Consider the following 27493-nt stretch of genomic DNA (forward strand, 5'->3'; position numbering starts at 1 on the left):
TGTGTCATTTGGAAAGGCGAAGGAAAAACGCGAACTGAAAACTCGTCCCGCGAGCCACGCCAAGTCTTTTGATGTCCACACTGAAGTTAATTTTAGTATAAACAATTCTGGAAGTTTCAGTGAGGCCAAGTTGCATTTGGAAAATCAAAAATTTTTAAAACGAATTCTACAAGTTAAGTCTTTTTATAAGAACTTTTTTTTTATTTAATTTAAATTTACCCAACTTGATTGTTTATTTCTGAAGTCAGTTTTATTTCAGTGCAGCTCCAAGCAAAACTTTGCTTTTCCAGAGTTAGCGGCGGAAGCTTGTTGTGGGGAGGAGAACTCAGCGAAAATCGAGTTAGATGAGTTTTCCGCGCTTCTGCTCTATTTGGTGGCTCGTAGAATAATCCCTTCACAGAACCTAAATAGTGGGAGCGCACAGTTTCGTGGGACAGTAAAAGTGGGTGGAAGATCAAATATGACAGTAGCAACAGAAGCAGTCATTCAACTAGCACCATTAGCTAGCTTTCTTGTTCACTTTTCGCTGCCTAGGTTCCCCCAGGGTGGTTCATTTAGCTTTGTTTATCCGAACGCGCTCGGGTGCGAACGAAATCAATGCTCCAGGGGGTGTTAGCCATGAAACTAGAAGTTGTTCCATCATGAAACAGGAAGTTTATTTTTAAGCTTAGCTAGGAAAACTTTTTTTTTTCATTAGAGGATTTTGGGTTATTGAACCTCAGTTTTGAAAATTATTCTCCAGCAGACTTTGATACACGAATGGATAGAAAAAATCAGCCAAAATGAGTTATTTTGGCATTGGTCAAAATGATATCAAAATTTAGTGTCATATTTTTTTTCTGATGAAAAAATTAGGTTTCATTCAAGCATAAATTTGCCTGAATTCGATGCAACCACACAATACAGGAAAACAGTTCATAATGGCATTAAAATTGTCAAAAAACCAGAGTTTTCCTGGGCCACGGGGAAACAGCAAACCGGAGCGCGTTGCACTTCATTTCTCCTGAAATACGGAAGAACTCTGCTCAGGAACTTGATCACATACAATGCATCCATTCCGTGTAATTCATAACTCGCAGAAATTATCACTGTCTTTAGTTTGGAGCATTGATCCGCAAAATTTATTTCTCCCGATTATTTTAAAATCGCTAGGAATAAGAGAAACTACTGAAAATTTAAGGGGAGGAACTCATTATTTGTATGTAGGTAAGCTTCTCTCGATGGAGTCGGAATTTCTGGACCAAAATTTGAGGGCCGCTGCTGACAGTTGGACACCAAGATCATCGTAAACATCATCTATTCAGCACTAGATTAGAAAATAAAGGGTGATACGGTCAAAATTTGGTCAACGGAAAACGCGTGTAAATCGATGAAATCGTTTATTTTAAAAATCAAATTAAATTTCTTTTTCAAGTTTAATAAGTATAGAATTCAGGAAAAATATTCAGTTAGGCTTCCGCTTTTCCAAATCCGAATTGCCGGGCCTTACGCTAAACCCCTACCATCAGATTTTGTACAGCCACCTTGTCCACCTTCTTCGCCAAAGAAAACCAGTTTGCCTTAAACTGCTGCTCGTCCTTAGCAGTTTTTTTGGTCATTTTTAGGCTCCGCTTGATAATAGCCCAGTATTTCTCAATTGGGCGGAGCTCTGGCGTGTTGGGAGGGTTTTTGTCCTTGGGAACCACCTGCACGTTGTTGGCGGCGTACCACTCCATGGCCTTTTTACCGTAATAGCAAGATACCAAATCCGGCCAAAACAGAACGGAACAACCGTGTTTCTTCAGGAAAGGCAGCAGACGTTTATTTCTTGGTTGACAGTCCCGGAAGCTATGAAAATGCTACTTTTCAAGCCACAGGTACAGATGGCTTGCCAAACCAGATATTTCTTCGCGAACTTTGACAGTTTCATGTGCTTGAAAATATCTGCTACCTTTCCCTTTCCTTTTGCCGTATAAAACTCCTGTCCCGAAAGCTGCTTGTAGTCGGCTTTGACGTAGGTTTCGTCGTCCATTACCACGCAGTCAAACTTCGTCAGCATCGTCGTGTACAGCCTCCGAGATCGCGCTTTGGCCGTCGTATTTTGTTTATCATCGCGATTTGGAGTCACTACCTTCTTGTAAGTCGATAGTCCGGATCGTTTTTTGGCACGATGCACGGTTGTAGACGATACACCCAGCTTATTTGCGGCATCTCGGAGAGAGAGGTTAGGGTTTCGCTTGAAACTACCGGCAACTCTTTTTGTCGTCTCAGCGGCTTCCGGTTTTCGATTTACTCCCGATCCAGACTTCCTGGTTGTCGACAAACGTTTCCCAAACACTTTAATTACATTTGTAACGGTTGAATTGACAACTTTAAGCGATTTTGCCAACTTTGCGAGTAGCTCGGATTTGCGCGATGCGCGAGCAAAATTTTGATACGCTGCTCTTCTTCCTTGGACGGCATCTTGACAACTGAAGAGTGAATTCCAAAATCAAAATAGGAGCAACATTCTACACACACACACACACACCTTCAAAATGAGGGGTATTCAGGTTTTTTAAATGCAAAATTGAAAGAAATACGTCAAGTTGATATGGATCAAATTTTGACCGTATCACCCTTTAAGAGATTTGTTGTAAAATTTATATGGCATTGACGGAGAATTGTCTAATTTCTGAGTTTTGTTATCGTTCCGAAGGATCCACAAGCGGATTTCACAGAATTTTCTAGATGACAAATATTCAAAATTCATGAAAATTTCAGATTGAAGCCGATTTGTACCTTCAGGAATACTGCAAATTACAGAGGAAACCATTTCGAACCTACAAGTGAATTTGGATATATTGCAGGCATTCAGAGCAAGGTTGCCGAAATAAATTCTGTGTTTTTGAGAAAAATAATTCTGACTTTCTGTGATTTTACCCAAAAATTCTGTGATGAATTTCTGTGATGCAATTTCCTTTAATTTCATAGAAAATTCAAGATAAATTGGATCTTTAACACATTTTAGTTGGGCAAAATCAATAACCATTACCAATTTAATCATACTTTTCTACTTAAAATTAAGAAATCTATAATCGATACTGTCCAAAAAAATTATAATTTCGGAAATGCATTCAAAATTTAAAAATTCTGTGAAATCTGTGAAAATTTCAAAATTCTGTGTTCTGTGACACAGATTCTGTGATGAAAATTTGTTCAAAATTCTGTGAAATTATAGATTTTTCTGTGATTTCGGCAACCTTGATTCAGAGGATACTGGGGCGTTTCAAACCCTTCTTTGGTTTATCCTCCTTCTACCAACATAGCCAAAACATTTGAGCACCTTGGAAAATAAAAAATCGTGCCTCCGTCATTTTTCTTTTAAACATAATCTCTGTTACAAGTGAAAATGCATTGCAAAGATCACTACAGCCAGGCCAACCATGTGTGGGTAATTGAAGGCGGATTTCCTTTCTCCAGCTTTTGCAGGTTTCCAATTTTGTGCTAACAATAGTCGAAGGCAACGATTTACTCCACTAAGAGGGCAAACATTTCTACTATGTAACTTTCACTGGTACGCTGGCTCATCCGGTCGCTCGATTTAAGGCCATTTACACTTTTTTTTTAGATAAAAATACTAGTGAAATTATAAAATAGAAATTTTTACCGACGGACTGAAAAAATTACGTTTGTTGCCAACTAGTCATGGCCTACCACCTTAGAGGCTTTTTCCATAAAGAGTTCTCATCATTCGATTAAACTGTCCAATTTTACTCCTGATTCCAAGTTTTTTCTCGTGTTCTTCAATGATTTTATCAATCATTTTTTTCCATGAAATATACATTAAGAGTGAATTGGGAAAATTTAGGCTCTTCTCGTCTGTTGAACCCTTAGCGGCTCGATCGCTTGAATCCTTCCAGATTTCATCTGGACATACAATGAAAATATTATCTCAGTTATTTTTCATCGCAAATCATAATTTCTCAAAAAATCGTTATTCGAAAGTTTGTTTATTTAATTATCATCGCCGTTTCTCTGATAGCTTTGAAAAGTGTGCGGTTTTTTGCGCAGTTTTTTTTTGGCATATAACGCGGTATAAGTCTTTAATAAAAACTTATTAGAACTGGAAAATAATAAAGGAAGGAGGAGCAGAACGGACAGAAGTTGAAATTCTTTGTTCATCGCCATCTTGAAATCCAATATGGCGACTTCCGCTCAACTTTAAAATGCTGGAAGTGACAAAAAAGCACATGAAACTCCCGCAATATGGGTACGTAGAAGTCGATTTTTACTGTCCGAAGACATCTTAAAATCCAAGATGGCGGCGTGCACTTAACTTCAAAATGCTGTAAATAACTTAAAGTCGCATAAATCCCCTCAAAATGGGTATTAAGCATGGTTGCCGAAAAAACTTTTGTGTTTTTGAAAAAAAAAATTCTGACTTTCTGTGGTTTTAACTAAAAATTCTGTGATGTTTTCTTAGATGCTATTTTTTATAATTTCATTGAAAATTCATGATAAATTGGGTTGTTTTTACATTTAAGTTTGGTAAAAACAATTTGAATTTACAATCTTATCATACTTCTTAAGTTCAAAGTAAATAATCTTAATTTTATATTGGCCAAAAAAATTGTAAATAATCTTAATTTTATATTGGCCAAAAAAATTTAAATTTTGAAAGTCCATTTAAAATTTAAAAATTCTGTAAAATCTGTGAATATTTAAAAATTTGTGTTCTGTGACACAGATTCTGTGATGAAAATTTGCTAAAAATTCTGTGAAATTACAGATTTTTCTGTGATTTCGGCAACCTTGGTATTAAGTGAATGGGCTCAAAATTTAAATGAAAAATGACTGTCTGACAAATATGTAATAAGAAATTCCGAATATCAATAGCAAAAATGCCTATAGCGGAATGGGCATAATTCAGGGCGTTTTACTAACAATTTTGAATTTTGGGAACATTGACCTCATAAACGACCGTTCTCGTCGGCTGGCTGCCCAATTTTTGTACTTTTAGTTTTTCTGTTCTCGATTGTAAACTCCAGTTATAAAAAATATGACTAAAATTTGACAATCAAAACGCAAGTAGCTAGTGAAATATTAGTATTTGGGATTTTCAAATACTGTAGCTGAATTCAAAGGAATCATCGACTACTTTGAAATCACGCCATATATTCAAACTTCTGACAAAAAAAAAGAAAAAAAAAATTTGACAAAAGTTTCACACAAATGTCGAAACTGAAAAAAAAGTGATAAAAATAAGACAAAATTTTGACAAATATTACAAAATTATGATCAAAATTTGACAATAAATTGACAAAAACGTGGCAGATACCAAATTAGAACCAAAATTTGACAAAAAATTTACAAACATGACATACAGAACCGTAATTGTATAGAAATTGACAGCACACACACTGTTACTTCGATTTTGAACTTCCATTACTTTCTACTTTGATGATATTTTTTTATCAAATTTTGTGCGTTAGAAAAATCAACTATCACACTATTATATCACAAAATTTGAGCTTTTTGGAGTTTGTGTGGCCTCAAAAATACAGTATTCTACGAAAATCGGACTTTTTGGACTTTTACCATTCAAACTGCAATATCTCAAAAACAACGCTACATTTTTTATTGAAATTTTGCAAAATGATAGTAGAAATATTAAGTTAGCATGTCTGAAGTTTTCGAAAAGTTCTATCGATGGGATCAAAAGTTACGCGAGGTATAATATTTCAGGCATGAACCTAGAAATGCGATTTCTTTAGAATTTCTAAATATGACAAAATGTGAAAAAATATGGGAACAGTCAGCTTCGTTGATAAACGTTGATGTACACGACATGAAGATGTTAAAAGGACTTTAATCGACGGAGTCGATTTGGGGTTATTTTCCAAATTTTCAAACCCTGGGTTCTAAAAAGCTTTGTTTAAGCTCAAAACTCATCCATGATTTTTTGAAGAATTTTTAAATGACGTTTACATGAATGAATTTCAACTTTTATGTTTGTATAAGAAAATTGAATATTTTGTACTGAAAAATAAACATAATTTTTGTTTCTTCTGTGGAACCGAGCCAATTTACAAATTCTCTAAGGGAAATTTTAATTTCCTTTGTTATAACACAAACAAGTTATTAGGTGTTAAATGGGGCATGTCTTTTGGTATTGAAAGTTAATAAATTCAATTTACATCACTGCTGGGTGCCTAGCGAAGTATTGGATGAAAAACTTTTCGAATAATTTATTACGGTCGCCAAAGGGAAAAAAACTTGAAAAATGTTTTTTTTCCTAAATCAAATAACTAAGTTGTAAAGATTTTTTTAGTTGTAACATGATAAACAATGATAAATAAATTTAAAAAATATATAATTGGTTTCATCTTCCCTGTGATTTTGATTTATTAAGTTTAACCTAAAAAGTACTAACGTATTAACGAAATGCATCGATAAATTTTCATAAAATATCAGTTTTGCGATATTTTTTTTAATCAACCAGAGTGTGGTTTATTTTAATCGCATTATTTTTATTCAATGAAAAACGAACGTTTTAAAACCAGCCACCGTTCAAATAATTTACGAAGTGTGAAAACCTTCACGTTCACGCCCCAGTTAAGTCAATCCCGTGCCTTACAAGCAATTTGTGGCCGGTTGGTAAATTTAATCCTTTTTTTTTTGCAGGTTTTTTTTTTGTGTGTTAAGCTCACAACCAATTAGCACCGGTGGGATTTTAAAATTGTGTTACCTGCCCAGCCCACTCACCGACAAATTCTCCGAAATAGGGATTTTCGAAGTGCATCATTACGGATCACTTTATTGAGCCGTTTGGCGAGTGCTTTTTACACGCCCGTTAATTGGAATAAAATTAACCGGCTGCGGGAATGCGCTTAAGCATTCGATTTTTGCACCATGGTTTCTAGTGATGGACTGAAGTTCTTCAAAAGTTGGAATTCAATTATATTTTGAAGCAAGCGTTCACCGTCACCGTTCAAATTCCCCAAAGTAGTTGTGTTGAGCCACTCCTGTTTAAGGTTTGCACTCCATGCTAAGGTTTAAAAAAATAATCTCATACTAATTTCCGTTTGAGTAGCACTCAAATGGTTTATGAATTAGACTTCCACCTCATATCGGGGGAAAATGGCAAACAAACCCCCCATTTGTCTGAGTGGCGTTAACTTCATTCGATAATTTTTACGACAGTTATACTTTTATAACTACGCCAAACAGGAAAGGGGGGGATCATTTTAAAGCTGGGCTGCTGCTAAACTCTTTTATGTTACCGTTTAAGGCAAACAACAACAAACACATTCGAGCTTAACCACATTTGCCAGCCAGAAAACACAGGACGGCAAAAGGATTGGCTCACACAACACGGTTTGTTGGTGGCTCTGTCGTAAAAAAGGCAGTTTCGAAATTTTCCCCAAAGGTAGCTTCAAGGAACTCCATGCCCCCAGATCGAGCTCGGACTTCGGGATAAGCTTCTCTGGCGGTTGGTGGCTGGCTTTGTTTTCTCTTCTTATTTCTCGCTTCCGGTGTTGGGCTCTACGTTATAAATTTTACATTATTCAGATTTAATGTTAATGTAAACATGCTGAAATTACCTTGCTCGAAAGATTCCTTGCCTTGGTCTGTTGAAAATGGGATAAATATTCGGGGAGCGTGCGGGGAAAAAGCGAGGCGCTGAGCTAACGAAATAAAAACCGCAGTTCCAAACCAGAATAAGGGGGTCTCGAAACTGGCCCTTTGTCCAATGTTGGCGGGGCTTCAAGCCAACAGCATCAGGTATGTGTGTGGTGAGATTTTTGCCCTTATGTATACAAGTGGTAATACTTTTGCGATTTATGATGCCATCGTTTCAGAGGAAGGAAGGAACGATAGCTGGTGGGGAATCCGGGAACACGTGTAGCGATCGCCACGTGACGTTGTCATGTTAACCGGGAATTGAATTTCGAGAAAGAAAGTTGATACCAATTTGATTACATGCGAAAGTTCACATTGTTAAATGGTGTTTAACAGATTCCTAGAAATCGTTGCAACTGTTTAAACCATTTGATGTTGTGATAGAGGTGCTCGTTTGGTATTTAAGCAACTTATTTGGTATAAACAGCTATAAAAGGGAACCCTTGGCCTGAAAAATAAATTTTGATTGATGGATTGAATAAGTCCCATGCCAGAGTTGAACCGGGTATTTCTATGGGGAAACGTAAAACATTTTTTTGTTCCACAAAATGCTTCTAGTTCATCAATGAATTCATGTATCGTTCTTACTTTTGGTGCATATAAATTTGAAACTACACGCTTTTAAAAAATGACGTCGAGTTGTTAAATTTGTCTAAAAAGATTTGATGAAAATAAGAAAAGAGGATCAAGTATCCTCATTCTTTCCTATATTGTGTCATGGATATTTTAAGCTGTTTTCTTTTTGTCATGACACACATTGAGTTCAGGATTCAAAACCTTGGGGGGCTGAAATCGTTCCTTGGTCTGTCACAGGGTTCCATACCAAATTCCAGCTCATTTAGAATTTCACTCTAAAGGCTCGCTCAACAAGCCTAAAAATTTTACATAGTTTGCTGAAACTTAAAACGTTGTAAAGGCTGAATTTGTATTATGAGAATATTTTTCTTCAAAAACCAAAATGGCAAAAACTTTTATGCATCCTGAAAAGTGAAAAACTTGCGTTCCTCATTTTTCTTTCAGCATACTGTCTGATACATAGAACATGCATTCCAGATACTACTACGTCCTGGGCAACCATTTGATAAAAAACGCAAAAGATACAGAAACAAGAGAGGCGAGAGAAGCGTGGAGTTCTTTGTCAAACGCATCTTATGATTGAATAAGGTTTGGTTAAAAAGTAACAATGTACCTATTCGAGATGAGAAAAAAATAAGTTGATCTCACCCGAAACTTCCAGGGTTTGTCGTAAATCCAAACAGGTACTCAAATTTTCCCATCGCGAATATTTTTGTAGCAAGCGAGAATTTGTATGTTGGTTGGTCCTTGTCAAAATTTCATAAATTTCACAGAACCTCTTTTCCAGATACTTCTTACATAATCGCAGCATGCCATGAAAAGCTTCGTGTGTTATCGAAAGCTAACAAGTTACAACCAAGGTTGCCGAAATCACAGGAAAAACAATGATTTCACAGAATTTATATCCAAATTTCATCACAGAACCTGTGTCTCAGAACACAGAATTTTAGAAATATTCACAGATTTCATGGAATTTTTAAATAATATACGTTTTTTTTCCATAAGAAAATTTTAATGTCAATAATTATTTTTGAATAATTATCTTTGAATTGAAAATTATTATAAAATTTATGTTAATTGATTTTTCTGAAGTAAAATGTAAAAAAGACGCAATTTGACATGACTTTTGAATGAAATGGATGGAAAAAGCATAATAGAAAACCGTCGCACAATTTTTGGGTAAAATCACAGAAAGTCAGACTTTTTTTCTTCAAAACACAGAACCAGAAAAATTAAGCTCTGGATGTTGTGGGAAATTTATGAACACTCAACTAATCACTGAAAATCTGAAAAACTGTAAATAACCGAAACAGGTGATACTTTAATAAGTAATAGTTTGTGTCTTCATTAGCATTGAAAAACCACACAACTCCGATCACCAGCGGCCACCAGCCGGTAACACTACTTTTTTCCGAGAAGGAACTCTCAATGAAAATTCTTATCAATGTTTTTTTTTTTGTAGAGAAATGAATCCAACTTAGATGAAATTTCAGGGACTAGAAAGGGAAAATTGATGTTGAAAAACATGCGAAAAAAATTCGCCTTGTCTCCCGGTGAGACTTGAACCCACATCTTGCGCCTCTCCGGGGCCCATGTATTAACATTCTACTACAGGAGACCAACCTGGCGTATGAATATTATACTGGTTGAGTGTCGATGTCTATCGGAATGAAGGGAATAGTTCTCCCATGTGATCATAATCATTTTTCTTGGTCTATTTCTATTCCCATCTTTTCATCTTACGGTAGTTGGACTCAAATTTGGATATTTTAGGCACGGCAAGATTTGCATTGCCTTCTCATATACTGCACGGGTTGTCAGTTATGATGAGAAATGATGCGTTTGCCGTATTTGGATACCCAACCAAATTCGGTGTTTGGCACCGCCTTATTTTCTATTTTTAAACTGTGACCCAAATATGGGTCTTGACTCAAACATTCAGTCAGCGAAACTTTTTTTGTAGAGAAATGAATCCAACTTAGATGAAATTTCAGGGACTAGAAAGGGAAAATTGATGTTGAAAAACATGCGAAAAAAAATCGCCTTGTCTCCCGGTGAGACAAATACGGCGAACGCATCCTTTCTCATCATAACTGACAACCCGTGCAGTATATGAGAAGGCAATGCAAATCTTGCCGTGCCTAAAATATCCAAATTTGAGTCCAACTACCGTAAGATGAAAAGATGGGAATAGAAATAGACCAAGAAAAATGATTATGATCACATGGGAGAACTATTCCCTTCATTCCGATAGACATCGACACTCAACCAGTATAATATTCATACGCCAGGTTGGTCTCCTGTAGTAGAATGTTAATACATGGGCCCCGGAGAGGCGCAAGATGTGGATTCAAGTCTCACCGGGAGACAAGGCGAATTTTTTTCGCATGTTTTTCAACATCAATTTTCCCTTTCTAGTCCCTGAAATTTCATCTAAGTTGGATTCATTTCTCTACAAAAAAAGTTTCGCTAACTGAATGTTTGAGTCAAGACCCATATTTGGGTCACAGTTAAAAAAAAAAAAAAAAAAAAAATAATTCTTATCAATTTTATTGAAAAAATATCCTTCCGGCCTTCCGGTAATCAGTCCAGTGATAAACCTCGGTCCCCTGATATTTGATGGTCACACTTTTTCATCATATCACTTAAACTTTTGTAACTAAATCACTAAAACTTTTAAACAAAACTTTTGCGGACGAAGAAAAAAAAACGCGTGCGGTTCACACAAGGCATCGCCTACTTCTCTGAAGATGTTGTTTAAAAGGTTTGAAAAAGATACAAATAAATTTTTGGTTCAGGAAATCTTATGGTAACATCATAATTTGTGCAGATACCAAACTTTATTATCGTTGTTTGAGTTTTGTCAAATTCAAGATAGATTTTTTTAAATGGAAGATCCATCTCCCTTTACGTTTTTCAACGTTTTTTTTGGTTATTTAAAAACTTTTTTGTAAACGAAATTTGATGGAAATTTTCGACTTATGTCACAATTAGGGTATCCCAGCACAAAATGTTCGTTTGTTGATTATTCACCATGGGTGCACGGATTTACCGCAGTTTCTGCCTAAGTGCTTACATGTATTTTTTTTTATTAAATTAGTTCTACAAACTCTCCAAAGCAGCGCCATACCCGGGTCCCATGGCTTCATATGAACTGTTATGGAGTTAATGTATTGCGTGTGTTGATGTAGGTACATTTAGGAAGAACAAGTCAATCAGATGAGCTAGTTTACTTACAGTTATACCGGCATCAGTGCTGAAACTGATTACACATTCTTATCATATAATCAGTTAAAGGTGGAAAGACATCTTACCTGTCGGCAACTTTTAGGATTCTAATCCGAAAGTTTTTTAGTCGATACTGGGAATTGAACCCAGTACTAAACTAAACTCGTGCCAGGCTATCCACAAGACCACTTTGGCGCTACTTTGAGACCCTAGCAAAAAATGTGATGAAAATCGATCTCTTGAAAATTGGTCAAGTCTTTTTTAAATTTTTTAACTCTTTAATGCATAGTGCTGTTTTGAAACAACACTTATTATAATCCAAATAACTTGCAATCCACTGGATATTTTTGAGTTACATATTCACAAAAAATATTCTAGAGATTAAAAAAACTGAGCTGTTGCATTTTTATTACGATAATTTAATTTTTATGTGAGTTATCGAAGAACGTAGATAGAAAAATTGAAATTTGACTTAGTTTTTGGAAAAATGGAGTGTCGCTGTTTTGGTTAAAATTTGAAAATCCTTGCAATTGTTTTAATCTAAACCAATCAGAAACATCTTCCTGCGCCTAATGAACAATATTTGGGACGAGATTGTAATTTCGTATTAGGTAAAATAAATCTAAAATTTCAAACCTGTTCATTTGTGTTTTTCAAATTAAAATGATATTATTTAACTCAATCATTGTTTGCTAGTCTCATTTTAAAAAAATCATGTTTTATTTCACATTTCATAATTTTTTTCTCATGAGAGCCCCTCGTTCGGAATGAAAGGAGAAAGCATTTAGAAAAAAACATTTTTTTTCAAAACATATATTTTTTTAATTTTACTGAAAATTGGTCGAGGAGTGTTGAACCTTTATATTGATTTTATATGGGTACCTTCGGTTCAGAACTGTCTTTCAAAACTTAAAATTATTTTGTCACGTCTAAAATTCCTTGTTTTCCAAATTCCAATAATATCATTTGACTTTTTACTCAGCCAAATAAAATCTCTGGAAAATTTTGTAAAATCTGCCGTTTTTTTTAATTTTTGTATGTGATCCAATGTTAGTTAATGAGGGCCTACAAACTAATATACAGACCATCCTGGGTTAAAAACACCCGTTTAAAATTAATGGGAACACAAAGAAATCTCGTCCATTTCTATTTATAAGATTTTATATACCAAACACCCCCCATCCCCCTCCATTCTGCTTCGAAAAAGGGAAGGGGAGTTCTATGAAACAAAATTTCTTGTTGTTTCAAAACATGATTTTGTATCACAATTATTTCAAATCGCTTACCAATTTTTCAAGTTAATTTCGGTAGTTCAGTATGGGAGCCCACTGTTTTAAAAGTAGTGTGGGAAAAGTTGCCAGATTTTTTCACCGATAAATTCGGGCTATTATATCTTGAAACCTGGCAAAATCCGGGAATTTAATTTGAAAAATTGTCGATCAAAAATCTGGCCTATATCCAAGCAAATTTGGTCAAAACTTGTGAGTTTCTTAACAAAATCAATAAAAAGAAACTTGAAACATTTTTTTTCATCAAAACTTATCAGCAGATTTTGAATCGTATTATAGGCCTCCATAAAACCTTTCGTGATTTGTTTTATGAAAGTTGCTCAAAACATTTCGTTTTGAACGCATAAAGTAATAAAATTTAATTGTGGATTAAATGGGGAAATCAAGCCAACTACTTTCTAAACGTATTTTTACCCCATCACTGGGGCAAAATTTCAAATGTTTGAGATAAACGTACGGACATTAAAATTTAAAAAAAAAATCAACTTTTTCTTTCAACTTCACCTTACCATTTCAGAGTATTTACCCCTAAACGAAGAAAATAAAATCTGAATTTAGGCAACCTTATCGCTTATAATAGGGGAGGGGAGATCTTTTTCATTTTTTTTTTCGCAAAACTCGAATGAAAATTGAACAAATTAAATCAAATTTTGCATGGTAGGGTTTTAAACCTCACTTTTCCTCCACAGAGGAGATAGAACAATTTACACAGATACAATTTTTTTGCACAACTCGAGAGCTTATCACGCAAATCGAAAAAAACTTGACATAGGAGGATATTTGGGAACAAGAAATATGTCTTTGTTGGTTTGAGAATAAGAAAGAGAGGATGTGAGCTCTCATACATTTCTTTGCATAACTCGTGAACTAATCGAACAAATTGAACCAAATTTTGAATGGGAAGGAACTCGAAAAAAACGTGAAATGATATTATATTTGTTCGAGACCTCTCCCTCCTTCCAGAAGGGACATGGTAAAGAGAAGGTGGGTTCTTATACATTTTATTTGCACAATTCGAGAGCTGATTCGGATACGAGAAATATTTTTAGGATGATTTGGATTACTAATATGGCATGGGAGAGCTATTGGATACGAGAAATATTTCCAAGACTGTTTCGGACCTCTCATTCCTCATAGTGAGAAGATTAGAAAAGAGGAAGGAGACTCCCATTCTTTTATTAGTATAACTATAGTTTAACGAGCAAATGAAAGTAAATTTGACATGGGAAAGTATTTGGGAACAGGAAATATTTCTCTGACGATATGTGACCTCTCTATTCAATCAGAGGGGAGCTGGAAAGCTCAAATTCCTCCCGCATATACGAGTATGGAATCTGTCCTTTTTTTAAAGGAGAGATGGAAGAAACGCAGTACTTAAAAAAATGAAGAAATAAAGATAAATGCAGCATGTGAAGTTTTTAAGTCGCGAACAAATTTTCTATGGTAATTCAAAACGCACTACAAATTTGTCGGGGGAGAGGCGGGAGATATCCTTCAAAAAATATACATTTTGGCATAACTTAAGTTCTTATGAAGCAAAAAGCAAAGCTTCCTTATTAAACAATTTTGAAATTTAAATTTAAAATTTATGTACTGATCAGAATTCAAGTAATTTTAATTGGTGTAGCAAAATACCCCGTGTCAGCTAGAAAATAAATAAAAAATTATGAACAATAATAATTAAAAATCTTCATTTCAAACTGGAACCATTTTTCTTTTGAGCAAATTTCAAGTATTTCCTATGAAAAATGTCAAAGATACAACGATTTTTTAAAAAGAAATCTTAAATTTCCCTTTTTACGGAAATAGCTGAATTTTTTTCCAGTAATTATACAGTAGACTGAATCTATTAGGGGCCAGTTTTTGAATTTCTGAAACCTTGGGGTCTTAATAGTTTTGTTTGAGTTAAGAGCTCATCCATGATTTTTTTGCAAAATTTTTAAGTAACGTTTACATGAGAAATAATCTAGTAAGATACGAAGCTACGGTCTTTGAAAAAGTTGTTCAGCGGAATTGTTGATTTTTCAGTAAAAAATATCCAATTTTCCCATACAAACATAAACTCAAATTAACTTATGTAACGTTAATTAAAAGTTCTCCAAATAAAATCCAAAACAAAATTTTTGAGAACCCAGGTAATTGAGAAATTCAAAAATGACTCCAAATCGACTGAGTCTATTTTACAGTCTTTAAATTTTTTGGAGCGTAAGTTGGACAGTTGAACTAGATTGTGTTAACATGTCACGAAAAAATCAACCCAGAGAAAAATGGCAGTTTTTTTTAAGTTGGAAGAGAATGCGCTACTGTTTGTGACCCTCTTTAAAGTGAAAGAGGTAGGTAAATCCTTTCATTTTAATTTACATGATGCCAAATTACCCTCGAATTTCTTTTGTTCCTCGTTTTTAGCTGAATAATTAAAAAAAAATGCAATTCTGAGCAATTTGATCAAATAAATTCAAACATTTCAACTATTTCGAAACCGTAGTGATGCAAATATTTCCCCTCCAGATTATGATTTCAATCGGCGAAAAAGTTTGCTTGGAACAATTTTTCTCCCATGTCTATATTTGTCATATCAATTACACCATCAACATCGGCGCGCGAAGCCGTTCAAACCCTAGAGCTGGTAAACTCCGCGAAAAGTGCCAAAGCACGCAGTCTAGTGACACAGAGAATGGAAGCGCAGCACCAGAAAAGTGAGAAAAAAAAACATTTTCACTGGAGGCAAATTTCAATCCCGCCGGAAAAATTCACTTCACTCACAAATGGCGAATGGAGACATATTTCACGCTTTCGCGCTCGCTCGACGTCTGTCAAAGGCTAGTGGTGGCGGGCGTCGCCATGATTAATCACTGTCGGGTCGTCGTCGGTTGAAGTGGGGAGCGATGAGGGAAAGGAAAAGTGTGAGCCACCCACGCCCAGTCAGCTTCCACATTTGCATCCCGCCTCCAATCAATGCTGACAGCCAGCACGGTATCATCTTCATCATCAGCAGCAACAACAGCAGCAGCAGCAGAATCACCATCATCATCTCCAGCACCAACAATCGGTTTTTTTTGGACTCTTGAGAAAAAGAAGACGAAGTATCTACCAGAAGGATGACAAAATCCGCGAAAAGTCAGTCAAAAACAGGAGCATTTTATTATTTTGATGGCGCTACAAATGATGTCATTTTTCACGTTTTTTCCCTTTTATTCAGTCCTCAAAAAAAATGGAGATACAAAATGAACGAGCTCAATGACATATTGTAATTAAAACGATGCCTTTCTTCTCTGTGATAGGGGAAAACAGACGAAAAACTTTGTTAATTTATCAAAGATCAAGATTCAAGAAGTTCGTTGATTTTGGAGAGGGTTTATGAGTAAATTATCAAAGGCGACGAAGGAAAATTAGAAGATCAATGAGATTATTTTTTTATTACTTGATTAATAGTACACCTGGTCGAATAAACTATTCAGAAATTCTCTCTTTTAAAATCAGTACACCTTGAAATGGCTTTTATTTTGTTAAAAGCATATGTATGCATTTAATCCAATCAAATCTATGTAGCTCCGTAAAATGTAAACCCCAGAAAACTAATCCAATTTCAATATTTGCTTTCCATTTTCTAGCATTTTGTGTGAGCACACTCCTCCGTCTGATGGTTAATTCTATATTGGGGAGTGATCGAACAAAAAAAAAAACCGCAACCCGAAAACCTTTCCAACAACAAATACCTATAACACTCACAGGGTTTCCACTCTAGAGCGATACAACTCACACGTACATTCGCACAAACACAACACATGCAGCAGCCGGTTGCAGTTGACTTTCACTTGCCATTTTCGGTTCGGGGGAAAAGTGCACTCTAATCCATTGCCGGAATTTCTACACAGCTGGGCACACCGGAAGCTTGCCGGAAGCTGGGCGGCACCGCATTTTTTATGCAATTTTATTTCCCCCCACATCCACTTCACTCCAATGCTCCAATATGTAAGCATCAACTTCTGGGCTCGGGAAATCTAATCAAAAATCTGCGCTGTGTTTAGATGGGGAAAAATGTTGCATCACGCGTCCTGGGAAAAATGGTCCATTTAGAAGCTTGTTGTTTTTTTTTCTGCTGCAGCTGAGACAATCTCATCAGATACCGGAAGTATCTTTTGGGGAAAGCTATCGCGGTAATGCAATTCGTTTTTGTGAGCTCGAAAGAAATGAATTTGACAATTTACCATTGGATTGGTAGATTCTCTAGGGTTTTTGATCGGAAATTTGAGGTTAATTTCAAAAAACTATCATTAAGGCTCTATTTTTTGATTGACATAAATAAGTTATAAACCATCAAATTTGAATATAGTGAAATTCTGAACAGGTTTTTAAAAGGTTAATAGGTTTTACAGTCTTACTGCCTTGAAAATAAAAAATAATAAGACATTTACTTAAGTATTTTCCCCAAATAATGTAGTTAAAAGTCATTAGAGCCAACTAAGCATCTTTTTTTTTTAATTTTTTTTAAAATAGCAACTTGCCGTCTTTTGCGTTTTCTTACAGTGTGTAAATTCAAGTTTACATACTCCAAAAGATAGACCCATTCAAGTACCTGAATATGAACTAGAAACATTTTCGTGGGCCAAAAAAATGTGATATTTTTTAAGTTAAAGGAGGCTTGATCTTGACTTGATATTCAGGTTTCCTCAACTCTAGGCAAAAATCAAGAAAAATGCTAATATAAAAGATCCGTTGACTATTTTTTGGTCATATCGGTTTTCATTTCACAGTTTATTGGTGTCAGGCAAAGAGGATTTAAAAAGTTTGTCTCTTACTCTATATTCAAAAACCCAATTGAAAGATACATTTTTTTAACAAAATAATCCCGGAATATAAGCATAATCCTCCATGTTCTCTAGCCGAAATTTGGAGCCGAAACGATATTTCCTGGTGTATTTTGGCTTTTCAAAGTTGGACATTTTTTTAGTGGGTGACACTTGGCGCATTTTGGAAAACTTTTTCTTAAACGCTTAAACAATCAATGTTTGAAAATCCATCTTAGGCCTTTCAGATGTCCTATTCTGGGAGGCTTAGATAACGTCATACGGTTGGGAGAAAAAGATGAGGATAAAGCATTAACCAAACGAAACAGTTGCTCATTCCCAGTTTAAAAAATTGCCCTAAAAGCCGTTTAAAACCACAAGCTTTAATCGATGATGAAGTTACAAATAACTCGGTTTAACGATGATTACTATAGATTTTTATAAACTTAACCAAAACTTCAACCAAAACATTAACCGAACTCATCCGAACTAGGAAGATACAATTGATTGAAAACAGTTAACTTTTCTTGGTTTTTTTCAGTATATTTCGATTAAGTCCGAATATTTTTATCAAGCATGTTGAACAAATTTGTTCTATTTAAAGTGACTTAAAACTATTTTAAACATACCTAACATATATATGCTCTTCATGAAAAGATTGCGTAAAAGAACAGAAAGTTTAAAAAAATTATTATTTTTGAACCCTTCCTACGTTTTATGATAAGCTTCTACGAAGTTGACGTCTTGAAATAACTACACTTTTAACAAACTTAAAACTTGCTGAAGAGCTATCATAAATTACATAAAAAAAAATTTCTATCTCATTGAATCACTTTTATCAAAATCTCACATTGATTAAATTGTAGTGTAGATTAACTATTCCAAAGATAAAAAGGGTCTAAAGTGCTTCATTTTTGAGTAAACGTGTCATTTTTTTCATTTTTGTCATTTTTGTCATTTTTGTCATTTTTGTCATTTTTGTCATTTTTGTCATTTTTGTCATTTTTGTCATTTTTGTCATTTTTGTCATTTTTGTCATTTTTGTCATTTTTGTCATTTTTGTCATTTTTGTCATTTTTGTCATTTTTGTCATTTTTGTCATTTTTGTCATTTTTGTCATTTTTGTCATTTTTGTCATTTTTGTCATTTTTGTCATTTTTGTCATTTTTGTCATTTTTGTCATTTTTGTCATTTTTGTCATTTTTGTCATTTTTGTCATTTTTGTCATTTTTGTCATTTTTGTCATTTTTGTCATTTTTGTCATTTTTGTCATTTTTGTCATTTTTGTCATTTTTGTCATTTTTGTCATTTTTGTCATTTTTGTCATTTTTGTCATTTTTGTCATTTTTGTCATTTTTGTCATTTTTGTCATTTTTGTCATTTTTGTCATTTTTGTCATTTTTGTCATTTTTGTCATTTTTGTCATTTTTGTCATTTTTGTCATTTTGGTCATTTTTGTCATTTTTGTCATTTTTGTCATTTTTGTCATTTTTGTCATTTTTGTCATTTTTGTCATTTTTGTCATTTTTGTCATTTTTGTCATTTTCGCCATTTTTGTCATTTTTGCCATTTTTGTCATTTTTGTAATTTTTGTAATTTTTGTAATTTTTGTCATTTTTGTCATTTTTGTCATTTTTGTCATTTTTGTCATTTTTGTCATTTTTGTCATTTTTGTCATTTTTGTCATTTTCGTCATTTTTGTCATTTTTGTCATTTTTGTCATTTTTGTCATTTTTGTCATTTTTGTCATTTTTGTCATTTTTGTCATTTTTGTCATTTTTGTCATTTTTGTCATTTTTGTCATTTTTGTCATTTTTGTCATTTTTGTCATTTTTGTCATTTTTGTCATTTTTGTCATTTTTGTCATTTTTGTCATTTTTGTCATTTTTGTCATTTTTGTCATTTTTGTCATTTTTGTCATTTTTGTCATTTTTGTCATTTTTGTCATTTTTGTCATTTTTGTCATTTTTGTCATTTTTGTCATTTTTGTCATTTTTGTCATTTTTGTCATTTTTGTCATTTTTGTCATTTTTGTCATTTTTGTCATTTTTGTCATTTTTGTCATTTTTGTCATTTTTGTCATTTTTGTCATTTTTGTCATTTTTGTCATTTTTGTCATTTTTGTCATTTTTGTCATTTTTGTCATTTTTGTCATTTTTGTCATTTTTGTCATTTTTGTCATTTTTGTCATTTTTGTCATTTTTGTCATTTTTGTCATTTTTGTCATTTTTGTCATTTTTGTAATTTTTGTCATTTTTGTCATTTTTGTCATTTTTGTCATTTTTGTCATTTTTGTCATTTTTGTCATTTTTGTCATTTTTGTCATTTTTGTCATTTTTGTCATTTTTGTCATTTTTGTCATTTTTGTCATTTTTGTCATTTTTGTCATTTTTGTCATTTTTGTCATTTTTGTCATTTTTGTCATTTTTGTCATTTTTGTCATTTTTGTCATTTTTGTCATTTTTGTCATTTTTGTCATTTTGGTCATTTTTGTCATTTTTGTCATTTTTGTCATTTTTGCCATTTTTGTCATTTTTGCCATTTTTGTCATTTTTGTAATTTTTGTAATTTTTGTAATTTTTATCATTTTTGTCATTTTTTTCATTTTTGTCATTTTTGTCATTTTTGTCATTTTTGTCATTTTTGTCATTTTTGTCATTTTTGTCATTTTCGTCATTTTTGTCATTTTTGTCATTTTTGTCATTTTTGTCATTTTTGTCATTTTTGTCATTTTTGTCATTTTTGTCATTTTTGTCATTTTTGTCATTTTTGTCATTTTTGTCATTTTTGTCATTTTTGTCATTTTTGTCATTTTTGTCATTTTTGTCATTTTTGTCATTTTTGTCATTTTTGTCATTTTTGTCATTTTTGTCATTTTTGTCATTTTTGTCATTTTTGTCATTTTTGTCATTTTGGTCATTTTTGTCATTTTGGTCATTTTTGTCATTTTTGTCATTTTTGTCATTTTTGTCATTTTTGTCATTTTTGTCATTTTTGTCATTTTTGTCATTTTTGTCATTTTTGTCATTTTTGTCATTTTTGTCATTTTTGTCATTTTTGTCATTTTTGTCATTTTTGTCATTTTTGTCATTTTTGTCATTTTTGTCATTTTTGTCATTTTTGTCATTTTTGTCATTTTTGTCATTTTTGTCATTTTTGTCATTTTTGTCATTTTTGTCATTTTTGTCATTTTTGTCATTTTTGTCATTTTTGTCATTTTTGTCATTTTTGTCATTTTTGTCATTTTTGTCATTTTGGTCATTTTTGTCATTTTGGTCATTTTTGTCATTTTTGTCATTTTTGTCATTTTTGTCATTTTTGTCATTTTTGTCATTTTTGTCATTTTTGTCATTTTTGTCATTTTTGTCATTTTTGTCATTTTTGTCATTTTTGTCATTTTTGTCATTTTTGTCATTTTTGTCATTTTTGTCATTTTGGTCATTATTGTCATTTTTGTCACTTTGGTCATTTTCATCATTTTTGTTATGCCCACAACGTTTTTTTTTTAATTCTGTCATGTTTTGTTAATTCATTGAAAAAATTGGTTTCATGCCGTTCACTTATATGCATTTTTAAATACAGTTATATTTTTAAACTTGTTAACTATCAATTTCAATGATAAATATGTTCATCATTGTTCTTCAGACACTTCAATCCAATATCAATCTGCTCAAAGAACATCCAAATAAATCCACTCCTAAGACTGCCTAAAACTACCTATGTGTGAATCCGTAGAAAGATCCTTTATAGAAGACAGGCTCTCTCTCACGGTCTGTCTGCACATTTAGCCATCACAACCGAGGCAGACCGATGTCCCGGATCTAGCCCGGAATCCGCAGACAAACACCTCAACAAAACGGAATCATTTGCCCCGGAGATTATTCGATATCAATGTTTATGGCCGGGGAGGTTATGTGAATTCATAAATATTTAAAAGTGTTATCTTGTTGAGCTTCGTCCGTTTCGTTACGTTACTCTGGCTCTTCTGCTATCGCTTTCTCCGACCGCAATCCACTTGAAGTGAGCATCGCCATTCATTTAACTTCTTTCTGTTTTTTTTTTATACTTTCAATGGTGGTCGATGGGCTGGCTGAGCTTTTTTGAACGTATGAGTTCGGTGTGTTAGTAGTAGGTATTGGATAGTAGCTCCAGCTGGAGATGGTTGTAGATGCTGGATCTCGGTAGGACGACGACTTGAACGTGTCCGGCCTCGCTGGAGGTGGGATCATCTCTAGTCCATGCATAGAATGAAAAATCTCTTCATCGTTGTCTGGTGGTGTTGTTTTGGTTGTTATTTTTATTATCTACAGTAGGGTGCAGATTTTTCATCGGAAAAAGTCGTAAAATTCTTCTTTTTAACGTGAAAAATATTTTCGTTTTGGATCTACCGTAATCTTGATTTTAACTTAGATTTATTAACCAGAAATTTTGAATACAGTAACCGTGCAATACTGTTCCCCCCGATGGGTGAGAAATGTTCCAGGGAAACCCCAACTTGGGAGCATCGGGGTGAGCTTTACCGCAACAAAAAACATCGATGAACCATCCACAGCCAGACACACTTTATCGCCCCACCAACAACAAAGCGACGAACGAACGGCGGCGTCGAACGACGATTGTGTACCAGCTAGAAGATTCGTTGTTTTTGTCCTCTCGTTTTGCTTGTTGCAGCCCCCTTTCTGTACAGTTTTCGAACTGAGTCCTAGGTGAAGAATAGTAGCTAAAGGCGGGCGTCGTCCTCCTGCCTGGTGCGACGCGACGTTCATTCGCAAGAAGTATTGACTGGAGCACTTATTTTTTTCTTTATTGCTCCGGGGCTTGAACTCATGGAAGGAGCCGAAGAGAGAGCTCGAGAAGGATTGTTTTACGTTCTGTACTTGCAGCACTGGCTGCCCCCAAAGAGCTTCGCACGTCGAGGGGCGACCGTAAAAAAAGGCGATGCTCAGTGAATAAACATCGCAAACAATGCACTATACTGCCTGGCTGGCTGAGAGGTTCTTTGCTCGATTATATCGTGTTGTTGCTGATGTTTTTTTCATCTCTCAGTCGAATGCTGTGGGTGGATCCTGTGATTTAAGAGGATACTCCAGTGCGCCAATATCATTATCACCTATTGAGAATTTCTGTTATCATTCGATGGTTTTGTTTTACGACTCGAGCTGCTCCGTTTGCGTCGAGATGAGCTTTTTACTAGGGGGAATCTCGATTCTTGAGTCAGTTGGAACAAGCAATTATAGACTTCTGTTTATGCATGGTTCATGATTCGAGTTTAAGTTGTTACCCTTAGACAGGATTGAACGAGCAAGCTCCATTTTTTATTGAAAATGATTTGTTATATAGATATGAGGAGTTGATTAAATTATTTCCCTCGGGGTAAATTTCGTACAAACTGTCCATTTTTTTCAAAAAATGTAATTTTATTGCCAAAATTCTGCTACCAACGAGGAAACTGTGTGATAAATTTCTAATTTTCTATTTTCACAAATATTTTTGCAAAAGAATGTTATAAAATACTATAAATATCTAAATTTTTTTGACGATTTACAATTTATCTTCATACTCACAAACTAAATGCCTTCAAATGATTTGAAATGGTAATGTTTTCTCAGAAAAACTAATATACAATCATTTGCTTCTCTTTTCCTTGACTTTCCAGGTCCAGTTTAATTTCCACCGGTACGCCAGTCACCATCATGGGCACGAATGATTACTTTAAGAAAAGGAACTCCCTTACCACCACCGGCAGCCACAGCAAAAGCAACAGAAGCGGTGGCTCCAAAACCTTCACCACCACCGTCAGAAGTAATAATCGCGGCACCAGCAGAGAAAGCAGCAGAAGCCACCGGAGCAACAGTAGGCAGGCCCCACTCAGAGGAAGTGCCCTACTCAGCCGCCAGGACACTGGCTCGGCCGTAGCAGAATCGACCCTCAACTTCGCCGGGATGTCCAAGAGGAGGAAAATTGTTTACGGCTGGTTTAATTTCATCTTTTTATGCTGGATAATGCTGCTCAGCGAGCAGTTCGTTAGCGGTGAGTTTTCGCTGGGGTGATTTTTATCCCCCGTTTTCGTTTACAGCGTTTTCCTCAGGTAGGGTTGTCAGATTGTTTATGGTTAAACATCTTGTTTTGAAGCCAGAAGTGTCATAAGTAGCGATAAAATGTTAACTTGAAGCATTCGTTTTTATTTTTTAAGTACACTTTTAAGATGTTTTTAGGGCAGGTCACTCGAATTTGATGATGATGATGGTCTGCCATTTGACCACCATAGCGATGATGAGGATGACGATAGGGCATCATTTAAAAGAAGCGCTAATTCGTTGCCAGCAGCTGGTTTAGCCGCTCAATGGAGGCAGTTGAAGATTGTGGCCCAGACACGCGACTTGAGTGGCCGTGTCTTATGAAAAGTGCCAAGAACGTGCTTTAGGTTCGCAACAAGCACTCTCACTTTTCATTCCAAACTACAACTGTCGATGTCGGTCGGACGGTAATTTTTCTGCTCACTTACCACACGACACGGCTCTCGAATTGGAATTTGTTTAATGGTTTTATTTGAAGCTGGTTTTGAGAGCTTTTGAAGTAACAAGGAAGTGGCGCTAAGCTGCTTGGGAAATGAAATGGCTGAGAATTATACCAAATTAGCTTTGATGATGTTACCTGAAAGTGAGCTCTGGTTTTGAAGTTTGAACCCTGGTTAATTGAACGTGACAAATGCCATATAAAGTTTGTTTTTTTTTTAAATTTTCATTAAACAGAATGGTGTTGATGAAATTTTTTGCAAATTGTTGAAACTTCATATGAAATCATTAAATCTTAATCAAATTCTTGGCAGTAAATGTGGAAAAACAAGCATTCTCTTTTTTACATTCTTGACGGTCGCCATGTAGTCGAATCAATAAACAAAATAGGGTGGTCAAATCATGCGCAAAATATTTGGACCGCTTGTGGGGAGATATTTTGAATAATTTCTGACAGCAAAACGAACTTCTAAGCACCCGGCAAGTTTACAGCCGGAAACTTTTCGTTTACAAGTCACGCCTGTATTTTCCGGAGATAAACAGTAAGAAAAAAAAATTAAAAAAAATCGATGTCTAACTCTTGAGGAGGCTAACGATCTGTGGAATCAGTCAGGGTTTCATAACGATTATTACGATGAATGGGATAAATGTACAAAGAAGACTGCATTCAAGTGCGACCGTTTTCCCAGCACTTCAATAGGTTTAACAAGGATCATTCCCTATTTTTATTTGGATCTGAAATCGTGTCAATAGGCGAAAACTGTGATGGAGTGATATGTTTTTTTTATGTTAAAAGAAGACAATCGGCTAAATTTGTCATAATTTCAACCAAATTTGAAACATTGAATAATCTTGAGTGTCAAGCTGAAAGAAACAAAAACCGTTATAAAAATAGCCTTGATTTGGATAAAGGGTGGATCATTAAATATATTATAGACAGCGCACGTGGTGCCCAAATATTAAATTCATAAAACTTTATCATTGGATGATACTTCAAAAATCACTTTACAGAACGTCAAAAAAATTTCCATATGTGAAAATTTACATTACAGGCAACTTCGTTGAAAATTTTTATCAATTTACTTCCATGCATTCAAAAGGTATTTACAAAACAAAGTATTGCATTTTTTTCGAATACACTTTTTAATTATTCAGGTTTGAGTTTTTTAACATTAAAAGTTAGCATTTATCTTAAGAAGAATTGGAGTAGGCGTTGGCTCGCGTGGACGTCAAAAATTTTTGCTCCGTGAAAAAAGCGTTCACAATATTGTTATTAGGTGAAAGTAATAAAAGAGTAGAAGTCAAATTTCGTTGTCCGTCGCCATCTTAAATTCCAAAATGGCGGCTACCACTCAACTTGAAAATACTGTAAATGACTGAAAATCGCCTCAAACCCTTACAATATAGGTTATTAGTTGAAAGAAATGAACCAGTAAAAGTCGAATTTCGTTATTTGACGCCATCCAAATTCAAGATGGTGGTTTCTGCTGAACTTTAAAATGTTGTATATGACTTATAATCGTATGAAACCCCAACAATATTGGTATTGTGTGAAAGGGCTAAACGAGTAGTAGTCGATTTTCTCTTTTCGCTTTCTCTGAAATGCTGTAAGTGACTCAAAATCGCACAAAACAACCACAATACAGACCCCGATCGTTTTTGGCAACATTCGATTTTGGCAACATCCGATTTTGGCACATGTCCCTAAATCAAACAAATAACACAAAACAACATTATTTTATAGTTTTCGCTATAATAGGACCAATACAATTTAGACATATTAGCATGATAGACATAATACAATTACATAAATAACAAATATGGCAAAAAACAAAAACTATCGACAAAACACGAAAAGTGCTAAATGCATCAAAAACATGATAAAAAATGTAGTACTAAGTAAAAACAAAGTTGGAAAAAAAAATCGTTCGTTTTGACAACACAAAATGATCGAGCGGGTTGCCAAAAACAATCAGGGTCTGGTTCTTCTAGTTTATCTCTTTCAACGAATACCAATATTGTAAAGCTTTCGTGCGGTTTCTAGTCATTTGTAGAATTTTAAAGCTCAGTGGAAGCCGCCATCTTGTAGATGTCGTTTGATAGAAAACTTCGACTTCTACTCGTTTGGTACTTTCTTACAACGACCATATTGTGGGAGTTTCATGCAATTTTCAGTGTTTAACAGCTTTTTAAAGTTCAGTGAAAGCCGCCATCTTGGATTTCGAGATGCACCTGATAGCGAAATTTGACTTCTTCTAGGTTAGCTCTTTAGCCAATACCCATATTGGGGGTTTCATGCTATTTTTAGTTATTTGCAGCATTTTAAGGTTCAGCGAAAGTCGCCATCTTGGATTTCAAGATGATCTGATAGAGAAATTCCACTTAAACTGATTAAGCCATTTTATCCAATGACCATATTGTGGGAATTTCAACTGACTTTCAATGATTATTCCAATCATTTTATAGTTCAGTGGAAGCCGCAATCTTCGATTTCAAGATGACGCCTGATAGCGAAATTTGTATTCTACTCGTTGATCCTTTACAACTTATACCCATATCGTGGAAGTTTCATGCGATTTTCAGTGATTAACAGCATTTTAAAGTTCAGTGGAAGCCACCATCTTGGATTTCAAGTTGACGTCCGATAGCGAAATTCGACTTCTTCTAGTTTAACCCTTTCACCAAATACCAATATTGCGGGCCTTTCATGCGATTTACAGTGACTAACAGCATTTCAAAGTTCAGTGGAAGACGACATCTTGGATTTCAAGATAGCGTCGAAAAGAAAAAAAATCGGCTTCTTCTAGTTTAGCCCTTTTAACTAATACCCGTGTAGTGGTTGTTTAATGCGACTTTTTGTCATTTACAGCATTAAAAGTTCAGCGGATGTCACCATCTTGGATTTCAAGATGGCGTCTGATAGCGAAATTCGACTTCTACTTGTTTAGCCTTTTCACTCAATACCAATATTGATAGGGTTTTTAGGATAGTGATTTTAAGTTATTTACAACATTTGAAAGATCAGCGGAAGCCGCCATCTTGGATTTCAAGATGGCGTCAGACAACGAAATTTGATTTCAACTCATGATTTATTCAACGGGTGATTAACAACCAATCCGTTTTTATTTAAAATGTCTGTCCTCATTTACGGTACTAAGAATTAACAACTCAGAAATTAGGAACTTATTCTAAGCGTGTAATTGGTTGGCTTGCGAGAGAAACGTCAAATCGTAGCATTTTTTTGGGGTCATCATTAAACCATAATAAAACTTTGAATTGCCTCATGCCATGTTGGTTGCAAAATCGAAGTGCACAAAATGACGTCATGTTGATGGATTCACAATGCGAGCATTGGAAAATATTTTTTCAGGCCTATTTTCCATCAATTCCATCATGATTGCCCATCAGACTTGACGAGGCGCATTTATTTTAAGATACTATTTCATACACATTT

The 27493-nt window shown here is 34.6% G+C and overlaps 1 protein-coding gene across 1 annotated transcript in view; it reads left to right on the forward strand.

The window, feature by feature from the left end:
- Positions 1-27493, forward strand: part of LOC129747059 (uncharacterized) — a 65056-nt gene that overhangs the window by 9393 nt on the left and 28170 nt on the right. The window contains exon 2 of the mRNA XM_055741077.1: positions 23181-23554. Coding sequence (XP_055597052.1) covers positions 23181-23554 — 374 coding nt within the window. The remainder of the gene's footprint in view (positions 1-23180; positions 23555-27493) is intronic.

This window comes from Uranotaenia lowii, chromosome 1, assembly GCF_029784155.1.
Source record: "Uranotaenia lowii strain MFRU-FL chromosome 1, ASM2978415v1, whole genome shotgun sequence".
Lineage (NCBI taxonomy): Eukaryota > Metazoa > Arthropoda > Insecta > Diptera > Culicidae > Uranotaenia > Uranotaenia lowii.